Raw genomic sequence first — 14,500 nt, forward strand, 5'->3', positions numbered from 1 at the left:
AAAGGATGAGCAGTGGTGTCTGCTAATGCTAGCTATTATTGCTGCTCACATTTTGGATTAGGGTTTTTATCCATAAATTGTTATTGTAAGAGTTTGATTTATCTTGCACAATTTGTGCTTTGGGCATTAAAGATGCACAAATCAAAAAGTTTGTTGAGAAGAGGCGAGCCGTTACTTTTCAGTCATGGGACTTGCACAGTTTTATCAAATGAAACAATCCGCCTCTGAAAGCATTCTCTCTTTGGGCCTTTTTACACCTGGTCACTTCAGGTGTTTTCTCTGATTGGATAGCTATCTGATTTATTAAAACCGTTCCATTTACATTTGGCCACATAAATGCATCTTGGTTAAATCTAATATTCTATTGCTGCGCAAAATGCACATGCACTATTCATTACTCCACCTTAAAAAAATGTAAATACAACTTACATACAACAAAAGGCAGCACTTACTGTAAGTTGGGAAAGGGCATGAGCTGAAGCGTGCAGTACAGAGCAGCAAGAGAGTGAGATGGCATGATGATTTACAGGTCCATGACAGGGGGTAAGCGCTCAATAAAACCCTCTCTCACATTTTTATTTATTTGTTTAATATGATAGAGTTTGTCATTGGACTATTTTATTGATTTTAGAATGTTTTTTAACCAATGTCCTCCCTCCATGAATGAACGAGCGTGTCATCTTTGTTTGTTTACCTCTCTCTCGGCTAACATGGGAGTGAAGTGCTTAGGTTTTAAAGAAGTTTAAGTGCTGACATATTTGGCTTCATTAACCAGATGTAATTTACACTTGTCCAGTTTTATCCGAAATGCGTCCCAGACCACCTCCTAAAGTGGTTTAAGCGTTTAAATCCTTTTAAAAAACGTTTTGGGGGGCATTTACACTTGGTCTTTTTACGATCAGATAGCTATGCGATCAGAGAAACGGCATTTGGTGACCAGTTGTAAAAAGGCTCTTTCTTTTAACCCCTTCTTTTCCATTCTGATTCAGTTTCACCCACATTTCTTCATTGTCAATGGATAAAAACCAATCCCACTGTAACGTTTTTCTTGTTTAATGTCCTGTAAATTTAGATTTTGGAAAGTAAAATTGTCTAAGTAAAACTGCTTGTATCTATAAATACAAAAAACAAAACCTTACAATCAAGAAGTAAGTCTGTTTCTCAGGTAAATAATGGCATTGCCTTTGAAAATATTGTTAACGTTTAAACATTTACAAAAAGAAATGCGAGCTATTCGACAATTGAATGTTATATGAACTACACGTGATTGGCAGTGTCAACTTTACACTTGGTCTGCAGTGAGAGATGAGAACAAGATCTGTGTGATTCATTTAATATTGAAACGTCATTGGCTGTTTCATCACCTGCTTTTATAGAAAAGATGAGAAGTGGAGGGAAACTTTGTAAGGAGCAGAAAACAATGTCAACAAAATCAACTGGTGATATGCATTACAGATTCTGAGAAGAGGATAAATCTTTGACTTTCATATTGTTCCCAGAAGCAAGGTTTCTAAATACTGCATGGTGAGAATAAGCCTTCCGGAAACCTCCACCAGTCCCCATTATGTCACCCTGTGATCTCTCTCTCTCTCTCTCTCTCTCTCTCTCTCTCTCTCTCTCTCTCTCTCTCTCTCTCTCTCTCTCTCTCTCTCTCTCTCTCTCTCACACACACACACACACACACACACACACACACACACACACACACACACACACACACACACACGCACAAAGGCAGACAGGTTTGCTGCATATCCTAACTACATACAGTAGTGCGCACACAAAAAGCATTCAAGCACGGAGAGAAATGTGCACAAAGAGACACACACACATCAACACATTTCACATTATCTGGTGTAGGGTCTTCTCAGGCGTGTGTTTCTGTGAAAGCATGCTGTTTGTTTTGTGTTTCAGTTTGAGAAATGGAAAGGTTAAACACTTACCCAACATTAACATTAGTGTGGTTAAAGAGGTGCATATTCTGAACCAACTTAGATGGCAGTTGTAGCTTGTTGTAATCTTCTGTGATCATATCGCCAGTAACATTTTTAAAACACAAAAAAGTGCATTAACCCTAAAACTCCCGGGCTAACCCAGATGAATGGTGTCAACCCAAGAATGTTAGGGTTAACTGAAGGCCTTTTCTTTCAATTTCTCCCCACCGTGCTTCAAATGAAAATAAATGTATGCTTAAAATGTGCTGGGTTGTTTGCAAAGCGTCGTTGGATTAAATACGGCCAAAGCAACCCGTATCTGACACAGCCAACACAAGAGTGTATTAAAACATATCTGTGTAAATGCTGAATATGTTGCTATGATCTACTTATAAAAACAACACAGTGAGGTTGTGTAAATGATTTTCTATAACACTGCTTTACTGTATGTTGTTTTACTTAGGACATGACTGTTTATGATCAATGGAATTTAGTGACGCTATTCAGAAGAATTTAAGCAATAGTCAAAAGTTCAAAACATCATTCATCCTGTCTTTTCTCAAAGCCCTATAGACCGCTTCATCGGACGCACGATATGCGTCTGGTCCAAAATTTACTTCCGGTTTCAGTTTTTTAATGGTCTGACTTGTTGCTAAACTGAACTCTTGAACAAATACCTCATCAAAAATAACAAATGTTTTGGTTTCCTATATACATCTACATGTTGTTTATTTTGCTTGTTATATAAATAAACTACGTTTAAAGTACTTTGTTGTTATTTATTCCTAGTGGAGTTTACCGGAAGTTACGTGTTGACCACGAAAGCCGCTTGTTTATGTTGTTACTGCTGAAACCGTCTATAAACAGATTTCAATTAAATACTAATATAACTGCCATGCTTTTGTTTTTTTTTTTCATGTAAAGCGGCTTTGAAACAACGAATTAGAAAAGCAGTATATGAATACAATTTTATTGAATATTTTAAAGTCCAGGGTGCTTATAAGAAAATATAAAAAATAAAATGGGCCTGACTGATTAATAAAAGCTATGCACACTACATTCCAAGGATGAGCAATTTACACTGTAAAAAGTGAAAAGTTTAACTTAAAAATTACTTTAATTGGTAACACTTCAACTTTTTCAACTTAGTAAACTAAAGTGATATTTAATGTTGAATAAACTAAACATTTTGGGGTGGTTTCCCGGACAGGGATTAGACTAGTCCTAGACTAATATAAATTTAAGAGCTGTCCAAACTCAAAACAACTTGCACTGACATATCTTGAAATACATCTGTGCCCTTTGTTTTGCCTCAAAATGCACATAAGTAATGTTTTTAGTAAGGTATGTTTGTTAAAACTAGTTATATTTCCCAATTAAACTCAGATCTAGTCCTGGCTTAAGCTAATCCCTGTCCGGGAAACCACCCCTTTAAGTGTTACCAATTGAAGTAATATTTAAAAAATAGTAAATATTTTAATTTGTTTAAGTATGATGACAAAATGTTTATTTGTGGGTAGGTAGGATTTTTAAATATTTAACCTCATGTTAACTTTATTAATATTATTTGTTAAAGGCGGAGTCCACGATGTTTGAAAAACGCTTTGGAAAAGGAGACGGGCCGACTACCAAAACACACTTATAGCCAATCAGCAGTAAGGAGCGTGTCTACTAACCGACATCCTTGCCGGGTTGCGTATGTGTCCAGTGTTGCCGGGTCCAGATTCTATAGGGGCGTGTTTGTTTAGGTGATTTCAAATATCAACATTGGCTTTCAAACATCGTGGACTCCGCCTTTAAGATATGTTCAGAAACTGTTTACTGTATAAGATGTTCTGGTCTCTGATGTATAAAATATGAACCTTGGAAGCAATTTGAAGCACGATGTGGAAAAATTCAACACACTACACAAACCATAGACAGCAGGTACGACGAGGAATGAGAGTAGGTTGCTTTCATTCACACACACGCACGCACGCTTGACCACACACTCGTCTTTTACATGCACACTCTCTTAAAACTGTGATTTTTCATCTTTGCTTTCGTGGTTCATACTGTAGTGTATTATCTGATGAGAAACATATACTGTGTGAGACAGAATAAAAAACAACCTTTGTTTCTGTCTGTGTGCCTCGCTCTCCTTATATATATATATATATATATATATATATATATATATATATATATATATATATATATATATATATATATATATATATATATATATATATATATATATATATATATATAAAGTTTGGTTCTAAAACAAGATAACTCTTTGGGCAAAACATGTTTATTATGTTATCATGTTTTTATTGCGTTTTATTGTGCTACTTGGATGTATATTTTTTAGTTATGAAGGCTAAAATCAAAACAAATCAACTGCAGTTTGTTTGATATTAATTGGAATGCACAATCAAAAAACAAGATTTATGAGAGTTATCTCGTTTTGGAACCAAACTCTTCATATAATAACCCTTTATCTCCTATTTACACCCCCATGTTTCAAACTTTTTCCAGGAAACAACCAATTTTCAGGATGTCTCATCATGTAAATAATGGCACTTAGGACTGTACTTACTTCACCCAGTTGCTAATCATTTTTTAAACCCTCATTTTGATCCAAAACTTTATGACTTTATGCACTATATAAAATGATGACTAGGAACTGGGTCTGTACTTTTTGTAAATGCCATACAAATGTAAATGTATCTGGTCATACATTCTTAAAAATAAGGTTGCTACAGAATAAAGTTCCTCAGAGAATCATACAGTCAAAGGTGCACAAAAGAATAATTTCTTTCATACTTTTTTATATTCTTTTATGGTCTTTTTTAACTACAGAGAACATTGTGTGCAGCAGAAATATTCTGTGGATGTTAACAGTTCTTTATCAAACCATATAGCCTGACAAATAACATTTTTATTTTTAAAAGTGTATGACAGCAATAAACAGACAAAAATCTGTCATTAAGACCACCGTAGCCTCGAAGGACGCACGTGGCTTCGGCTAAAAAGGACGTTAATGGGATGAAGTTGCGGTGTGAGGTTACGTCTATATATGTGGCTGGCATGTTACCTGGCTATGACAAACAGCACACAACTGACACCCAAGCAAGCGAGCAGAATATACATCCAGATGTCGGGAGAGAGGGGGTTGAGAAAGGAGAAGACCCCCGGGTTGGTGCCGTTGGGCTTGCGGTACAGTATACTTATCCCCAGCGTCATGAAGGGCTTGGAAAAGTCGATGACCTTCTCCCGCACGTACGTGATGGCCAGGGGTGCCACTGCAAGATCAGCTTTCTGCCAACAAACAACGCACAGGGAAAAGAGCGATAGGCTGTAAATCAAGGCGAGCAGAAGCATTTAGAGGAAATCAAATTAAGAAAACAGGGCTTTTACACATCACACACTCTGCCCCGCAGCGTTTAAGAGGAAATTTAAAGCCCTCTCGTGGACTCGCGCTCTCTCTCTTGATTTACCTGCTACTGTTTCAGCACTTACTAAAGCCTTGCGTGATTTAGTGGCTCTAAAGGCCCGGTGGTGCGCTGGACTGAATCCACTCTCTCAGCTTCTCAACTAGACTAAAATATGAAAATAGCAGTTACGAAAGAGGGAAAATGAGAGGGGTTAAAGGTTTCAATGTGGTCTACTGCTGCTGGCTCACTGGCAAAGCTAGAAACGCTGTGGCTGAATGTGTTTGTGTCTATGTGTACTTGAGTCTCTTGAGTACAGCTTTCTTTTTAGGATGTCTAAAATTATATTTTAAAATCTCCACAAACAGACTTCTGTAAACCACTACAACAGAAGGACCACTTACATGGTCATGGTCATTGTCATGGACAAAAATAATGGCACCCTTGGTAAATATGAGCAAAGAAAGCTGTGAAAATAAATCTGCATTGTTTCTCCTTTTGAGCATTATTTTTAAAAATCAAAAAAATAATAATGTTTTATTAAATAAAAATATTTGAAGTTTTCTCAAAATAGATGAAACAGATGTTGGACACAATTATTGCCGCTCCTATTTAACTCATTCACCGCCATTGACGAGTTATCTCGTCATTTATAAGTTCATATTTAACTAATAAACGTGCCTTTCTGGACGAATTTCAAAGTGAAAATGTAATTCTGCTTTTATCCACCAGATGGCGCCAAAACGAATTTATCAAAAACGGAAGTTAAAAAGAGATAATTATTTATTTTAACTGCGTTTATGTTTGATAGTCATTCTGAGTCTGATCTCTAACATAAATTTCTTTACAAAAACTCAATTTTTTAAGCTTTTTGGTCAAAATGTTGTATTTTTGAAGAGAAATATCCATATTTCAGTGGTAAATTAAGTAGAAAAAGTAAATATATAATGAAACGTTTTTTTCCCCATTTTGTTTGTTTGTTTATTGTTTGTTTGAAAGCAGAGGGTGTGTTCTTTAATTTGATATAATTTGTATGTTTATATATTTATAGAAAATAATTTTTCCTGCAAGGAATTTTGTGAAAATTTTGTTAAAATCACAAAAATGCAGGTGGGCAACTTTTCTCAAAAAGGCTGGCGGTGAATGAGTTAATTCTTCATTTAAGTCTTTTTTTATAATGTCTGATTAGGTTGAAGAATTCATCTCAAATGATCTTAGATTATTTCTCCATACAGAATTTCTCCGGAGCCTTCAAATGTTGCTGCTCTCTTCTCTTCAGACTATTTTCTATGGCAGAACCTTGAAGTTGTAAGGTTTGATTCAACCGTGACCTATTATTTCATTAGTTCGCATTAACATGTAATCAATAGACCTATTGCGAGTGGACGTCACAGTTACATCACTGCAAGCTGCATGCGCATTGTGGTGGCAGAGAAAAAACAGTAAAACAGTGTCAAAATAGGAATGCCAAAAAGACTGCCTTCATTTTTATAAAATACCGTCGTCGAAGACACCATTTGAAGATAAACGTAGGCGTTTATAGTTGCAAGCCCTTAAACAGACAAACTGGAGTAATGAAATCATCTGGAGTTTTATAAATAATTGGAATAGAAAATAATCGGAGAAGATTTCCAGTGTTCTGTCGAAGTCTGTTCCCTTTATGTGTTTCTTATAGTGTTTTCATCACGTTATGTTTATAATGTATTTAAAAAAATGAAAGATTTGAATGGGTTATACTAAAAAAGCAATAATATCATGTATTCTATAATACCATTTATAAATCCGTGAGAATGCCACGGAAAAGAAAGTCTGTGGCAGGGCCACGGAAAAATGCAGAGATCCGTGAAAATGCCACGGAAAAAATTCTGTAACTATCCCACGGAACTTTGTGAGATCATGTTTCGCAGAGATGTCACTTTCTGCCACCAGTTCAGCTACGCCCACAAAATACATAATCTCTGTTTACAAACACGCAATAGGTCTATAATAGTGATGGGAAGTCCGACTCTTTTTTTGTGAATCAGTTCTTTCGGACAGTTCGTTTCAAAGAACTGGTTCAAAAATCCGATTCACCAGTTCTTTAACGTACTTTACGTAATGACGTCATTCGCATCTAATTCTATCATCCAGGAGGGTAAAATACATTAAAAAATTCAAGTAAAGTCATGTATGGTTGATTTATTATTATTTAGTTGTCCAACTAAAGCACATTCAAAAACTTTTAACAGAAATCATGATCAAGCTCATAACAACTTAAAATATAATCTGCACACACACCTAACAAATACATTTTAGTCAAAACTGTGTTTAATATAATTAGCTGTACCATGCATATTTCGCGTACGTTTTATGGTAAAATTAAATAAACTTACTTTATGTCTGTCAATCATCTTAGTTCATGTAGGCTACAGTATTAGCACAGCAACTCACTGATGTCCGTACTGTTTGGCTCACGCATGCTGCTCAGCATACACAGTTCTTTAGTTCTTCGGACGCGTCCGATAGAAACTGTTCTCAAATCAGTGAACTGGTGACTCCATAAATGCAGCAACCTGTTCCTGACTCGAGAGTCACTGTATCGTGCTTTTCAGTAACACATGCGCACTATTAAGGCTCATCAAGTCGGACGCGTCCGATAGAAACCGTTCTTGATTCTGGTATTCATTTTATCGGTGACTCTGGAATACCAGTATGTTTGTTGCGCATGATCAGTATATAAAAAAATTCACCATGTGTCGGTTCAGTCAGTGATACTGTTGGGGAGAGCTTCTACGGATTAGTCTCTCTTAATTAGAATCTGAATGACTGTCGAGCACATCTGAAAGTGAGTAACTTGTGGATCATTACTGTCTCGAGACACAAACTTTTTAAACGATTCAGTCTGATTAGGTGTACTGATTTAAGTCGTTCACTGAAAAGGACCAGTTCAAAAGAACGATTCGTTCACGAACTGGACATCACTAGTCTATAAAACATATTTAGCATGCTGTCCAAGGGGAGAGCTCCGAGCTCTGAATTTTAGCCCAAACCCAGAGTACTCCCCCCTCTTTAACTGGGATAGATGAACTACAGTAGCTACAGTAAGAGTAAGGGGATGGGGTGGAGGAGGGATACTGCAAAAAACTGTCACGGGACACAGATGAGAGACAGCTATATATAGACACCTCTTTATGCTGATTGGTTGGATTACATGACCATGCTCCTCCCGAACTTAGTTAAATAAATTTCACAAGACTTTTTAGCAGAGCAAGTCAGGTTTTACTTTTTATATTTTGGTATTTGATATAATCCATGACGCTATGTATCTGAACAACCAACAATAAATATCTGGAGGTATATTTAAGTGTAGACATGGGACACTTTTTAATCCTTGTGTGCACCAAAGACATCTTGTCTGCTGCCAAACTTTTTTTGGTTTCATACCGCCGCAGAACTCAGTCCTGTTTAAAGTTCCAGTAATGAATATGTGCTGGAGTTTGTTTTTGCATGAGAGCAAAAACTATTACTATATAGTCTTAAACAACTATCCAAAGTTACTTATAGTGAACAGAATTGATACATTTATTATTATCAGCATGTGTGTTCCCTAAAGGATCGAACTCATAAACATCTTTATTTATTTATTTGAAATAAATGATAATGACTTTAGGATAATCACATATGCCTATATAATGCTAGTAGTTGCACTCATGTGACAGGAACACTAAATAACTAGCAGTATAGTTAACAAATGCTGTCTATAGGTACAGAATAAATCTACAGATTCAACTGTTCATTATAAATGTAATTAATTCAATCCTATAAGTTAGCAATAAAAATAGCGATATGTCATAAATAGCTCAAAATATTTGTATTTTTTTATTTCACTAGAGTTGTTTTGACATTTGTTTAGCTATAGACTAATGGCAAACTCCACTGAAGTCAATGTTTATTTGTTGTCCTCTGTGTGCTTTACTTATCAACCAAGTTGGTGCAGTATTTATGTGTAGAGCATTTTAAATACATCACTTATGAGCTTTGAGTTCAGTTAGTATTCTGTCTCAGAAGCCTGCTGAATTTCTGAACCTCCGTGAAAACCAAGTCAAAACAACTAAAGCATGACTTTCTTAAAAATAGCACTGTCAATGTAATGTGATAACGTACTGCAATTACTTAACAGAAATAAAGAGTAATTGTGCCCCCTGAGATATGCATAGATTTAAAAGCAGTTGTCTCCTGTCAGTGCAGCAGCTTCAGTGAAGCATTGCTCATCTCCAAACACATTAGATCAAACTGTACTGTACAGACTCGATGGCGTGCAATAAAACAAAGCGAAAGAGTCTCAAAACGGCACATCAGTAAATGCAGATGAACACAGGGAAGGATCCCTAAATCTGCCCTTGAAGGATCGAATTGGATTGAATGTTATTAAAAACACTGAACATTGTTTCACTTATAGGTAAGACTTTACAATAAGGTTGTATAAGTAAACATTAGTAAAAGCATTAACTAACTCGAACAAACAATGAACAATTTTCAGCATGTATTAAAGGCGCTGTATGTAGTTTACAGCGGCCTCTAGCGGTGGTGGTTTAGATTGCAACCAATAAGTTTACAAGCGCGTGCTCGAACTCATGAGCGACGGCCAAACTGAGATGTAACACCGGAGAAAGCATCACACAACATGCTGGAAACTCAGGTAAACTCCCACTGCAACGTTTAATTGACTGCATTTAGCCTGTGTAATGTGGTGTTACGTATGTACATTTACGGTAAGATAACGAAAACGGTTAGTGAACTATACTGAACAATTTCAGTATAACAGTAAATACACTGTGCTATTAGTCCTTTAGGGTTGTTGCTTGCCACACTGTGTGATCAATATCGTAGTTAAGTCCATGTCACACTGTATAATCTCAGTTTCCATCAATGTCAGACTGTACGAGTTTAAAGACTTTTAAAAAGCGGACGCACGCAAACAAACGCGTTCGCAGTTTTACGTCATCGATCGACGACGGCTGGGCGAACACACGCTAAAGCGAAGGCTAGCAAACCGAAACAATGTCTAAAAACTAAAGCACAATCGAAATATATTTGACATGCTTTCTAGTAATGTTAGCTTACCTGTCCAAAAGGATGAAAGCCAACTCCGGATACGTTTTTATACCCAAAACAAAGCGGAGGTTTCTCCATAATTCAAATGCCCTGCCAATGTTAATCCGTGTTTTTGTCCGTTGTTGATCCGATTCACGTTTGGCCTTACGAGCTTCAGCAGATAACTTTTCTTCACAATATGTGGAGTTTGTGTTGTGCTGGGAGCAGGTTGTTTCAGTCTGTTATCAGTGTCGTCGCTGTTGAGCGCAAAGTCAGTAGACGAGGCGAGAGGCGAGAGGCTCGGGAACGCGCATGCGGGTGACGTCACTGGATTTCGCGCCAAATCCGGCCCGGTACTTTCACATAAAAATAATAATATTTTTTTTCAGAGGTAATAGCAAAACCCGCAAAGTGGATCATTTTAATGTGATATTACAACCCATTCGCACACAGGCAATTGAAAATGGATTAGTTTAAGTAGAAACGTTACGTACAGAACCTTTAATTCTTGTTAATGTTAGATAATGTCAATACAGTTATTCATGTTAGTTCATGGCTCATTATTTAACTCATTCCCCCCAAGTATTTTTGAAAAAAGTTGCCCACCAACATTTTTTGTGATTTTCATAAAAGTTTTACAAAATGCCTTACAGGAAAAAATTCTTCTATTAAACTTCTATTAAAATATATACATACAAATATATCAAATGAAAGAAACAGACCCTCCGCTTTTAAACAAACAAACAAACAAGAAATTCATTTTTTGCTTCATTCATGCTTCAGTTTTTTTAAGAATTGGTGGATAATAGCAGAATTACAGTAAAAACTCGTCAAGAAACGTCATTGGCAGGGAAATGTTTTCTCTTAATTGACAAGATAACTCGTTGATGGCGGGGAAAGAGTCAGTGTTAACAGTTATAACGCTTGACTTTATAAATGTATTATTAAATGCCAAAATGAACATGAACAAAGATCAAGTATTGTTCATTGTTAGTTCATGTTAGCTAATGCATTAACTAATTGTTAATTCATACAACCTTCTTGTAAAGTGTTACCACTAATTTTTAATGAATTTTATATGATTTTAGGTAGGTAGGATTTTTAAATATTTAACCTCATATTAACTTTATATACTTTGTTAGGATATGTAACTACCTATGATATGAAACATTTACCTCCATGTAGTGCATATATTTATAAAGATCTCTGGCATAAAATTAAAATAAGCATTTTTTATCAGTCTCATAATGGATTTTTGCCTAAAAAATGTTTTTTTTTTTATGAATGACCGGAGACCAGGATTAAGCGGATTTTCCGCAGAAGTATTTGATGAACATATAGTAAGTGTCAAGAGCATTTGGTTAATACGATTATCTAATTTTTGATGGATGTGGCAAATAGTGGCTTTTGCATCTGAGCTCTTCGAATAAAGTATATACATCTACAGTAGAGTTGTCTTATATGCATCGTGTGACAATTATGGAGGGTCTGCTGTCTAAACACTAACAGGAGCTCAACCGACTCTGCCCCTAAATGAGACATTGAGTTCAATTTCACATCTTTTACATTTAGAATGAGTATAATTTCAGTCAAAATAAAGGCTTCTGTCTAAAATGATCGGATTGTCTGTAATTATTCCCAGAGGGGGCAAATTAATGCCAGTAGTGAGCAGATGTTGTCTCACTACCTTTCTTTAGTTTTTCTAAAGTCCTTTGACAAGATATTTTTATCTCAAACACATCAATGTTCTGGCAAACTGCAAACTCCAGACTGCACTGAAAGCTTGTCAAGACCAATTACAGTCTTTCCTGCTCACTCGTCTTGTGTGTCTGGGAATGTTACAGCAACACACACACACACACACGCACGCACACGTATGTGATCTGACCGTGACCAGCTGAGCAGCAGTGACTGTCAGATATCTGTCAGATATTGGCTGTGGAGCCGTGTGCAGTAAATGCTCTTTTATAAAGCAACATGTTCATTCTCATCTTTGTGTAGTCTAATGAGGGTGTCGAGGGCCAGTGTTTGTGTGTGTGTGAGTGAGTTTAATAAGCTCTATGGGGGAAGAAACAATGGTGTATTTATCACCATGTGTGTTCTCTTGGCAGTATGTACTTGTGTTTTTTATTTCATCACTTATTTGTACCATCTGCTCTTCACACACACTGTTAATTTCATTGTTATATGCTCTCTGTCTATACTGAACATTTTCTTTTAGTTTATAATCTTGAAAACCTCTTCTGCAGTGTGTCAGGATCACAAGTTTATCATTCTGTATTGAAAAAAAAAAGGGGCTTTTGATTTCACAAAGCGTCCACACACATGGTCGTAGCCATGGTTTGAACATTACTGAGCTGAGGTCCAGGGTGGGGTGTTAAGAGTTAACAAATGCTATCCTAGGTGAAAAACTGCATTTATTATGTACACTTTATAAATCATGTTTTAAAATCATATTTAAATTTTCATGCACTACTTTGTAGCTAATAAACCAATATACCAAGTTTGTCTTTAGTACCCTACTTCTTTAAGATCAAGTTAAAAACATCTAAGTGTACACAACTGTGCTATTTTGAGACATTTTGAGATTTTGAGTTTATTTCAGTACAATCTGTTTAAATATTAATGGTATTTAGTATTTCTTCATGTGCACTGAAGTAATACTAAGGTAGAACTTTACTTTTAATAGCACTTTACATAACTTACTAAACTTTGTTTAGTGCTATTATGAATGTTTTCAGGATGACTTTGTTAAAGGTTAACTCCTAAAATGAATGAAATAACTGAATTCTTAATGCCTATGCTCTGTTGAGTTGACATATTTCATTTAACCCAATTGATTTACAGTTACTTTCAGTTTTTTGTCGATAGTGACGATACTCTTACAGACACAATCATGCTGATTACTGCTTTTGTCTTACCAAATGAAGTATCCTGTCAGCAATAACCTGCCCGCACAGAATGATGTGTCTTATTTGATAACTGTCAGTTTAGGTGCTGGTCACCAAGTGTTGCCAGATATTAGTACGAAAAACTAACAAAAATAATAGGCCATAAAGAACAAAGTAAGTTCAAACCTTGTCTTTCAGAAATAAATCAGAGAAATCGCTAACACTAATCTACACATCATCATCACTTTAATTGCTAAAATACTATGTCTAAAGAGGATTTTTAATAATGGGATCTGGCAACACTGTGAATTCTGCACTGCGGCACTCACGGCTTGAGTCAATCTCCGTCATTTTACACTAAATGCTGATTCCAATTTGATCCATTTTGAAAAACGAATTAGTCATTCAGAGAACTTATAATTTTATTTTTAATATGAAAAATGTATGAGGTCCGGACCTCGGTGACCTCACACTACAGTACCTCATAAATTGTTTTGTAAGGACAGATCTACGGCCATATCCATACATAATGCAGATTGCAATTTTAATTAAACGAAGTAGAATTAAAATGTACTAAAATTAGGTGCTTTTTTGTATATATATTGATATTCAGTATTAATTTATTTGATTTTCTTTTGGGGGTGTGGTTCTTGAGGTTGAATTTGACTCACGTGGTCCATTAGTTCCCTGACCATCCCGTTCCACTGGCCCGTGCTCTCTTCCTGGGCTCCGTACTTGCCGTCCTCCACCAGTCGCACCTCATAACTAAAGCCCAGTATAGCAGCGAGCTCTCGCAGCAGGTCGATGCAGAAGCCCTCGAAACGATCGTTACCATACAGCGGCTTATCTGACTTCTTGAACATCACATAAGGCTCTTCCTGTGGAGGGAGAAGACATTGCTTTGTGATTGTCAGAAAAGTATCTGATGTTTCAGATAAAGGTTTTCAGGGTGTAAACTAGTACAGATTGACAGGAAAGAAATGCGCATCCACAGCGAGTGATAACTGGAGTACAGCTCAGCTCAGCTGCTCAATCCATATGACCAGATGAACATTTTTAAAGAACAAGATAAATAGGGTTGGACTTTATCTGAGACGGAGATACAGGGTCAGTATTATAAAAGATTATAATCTCCTCTCTCTCTTTCTCTCTCTCTCTGTTTCCCCAAACACTTTAATAAAAACTT

At 36.2% G+C, this 14,500-nt stretch overlaps 1 protein-coding gene across 3 annotated transcripts in view; it reads right to left on the reverse strand.

Moving 5' to 3' along the window:
• Positions 1–14,500, reverse strand: part of grik2 (glutamate receptor, ionotropic, kainate 2) — a 231,945-nt gene that overhangs the window by 57,973 nt on the left and 159,472 nt on the right. For all 3 annotated transcript variants that reach the window (XM_073871825.1, XM_055209417.2, XM_055209418.2), the window contains exons 10-11: positions 13,986–14,192; positions 5,014–5,237 (exon numbers count right to left, since the gene is read on the reverse strand). In XM_073871825.1, coding sequence (XP_073727926.1) covers positions 5,014–5,237; positions 13,986–14,192 — 431 coding nt within the window. The remainder of the gene's footprint in view (positions 1–5,013; positions 5,238–13,985; positions 14,193–14,500) is intronic.

This window comes from Misgurnus anguillicaudatus, chromosome 10, assembly GCF_027580225.2.
Source record: "Misgurnus anguillicaudatus chromosome 10, ASM2758022v2, whole genome shotgun sequence".
NCBI classification, from domain to species: domain Eukaryota; kingdom Metazoa; phylum Chordata; class Actinopteri; order Cypriniformes; family Cobitidae; genus Misgurnus; species Misgurnus anguillicaudatus.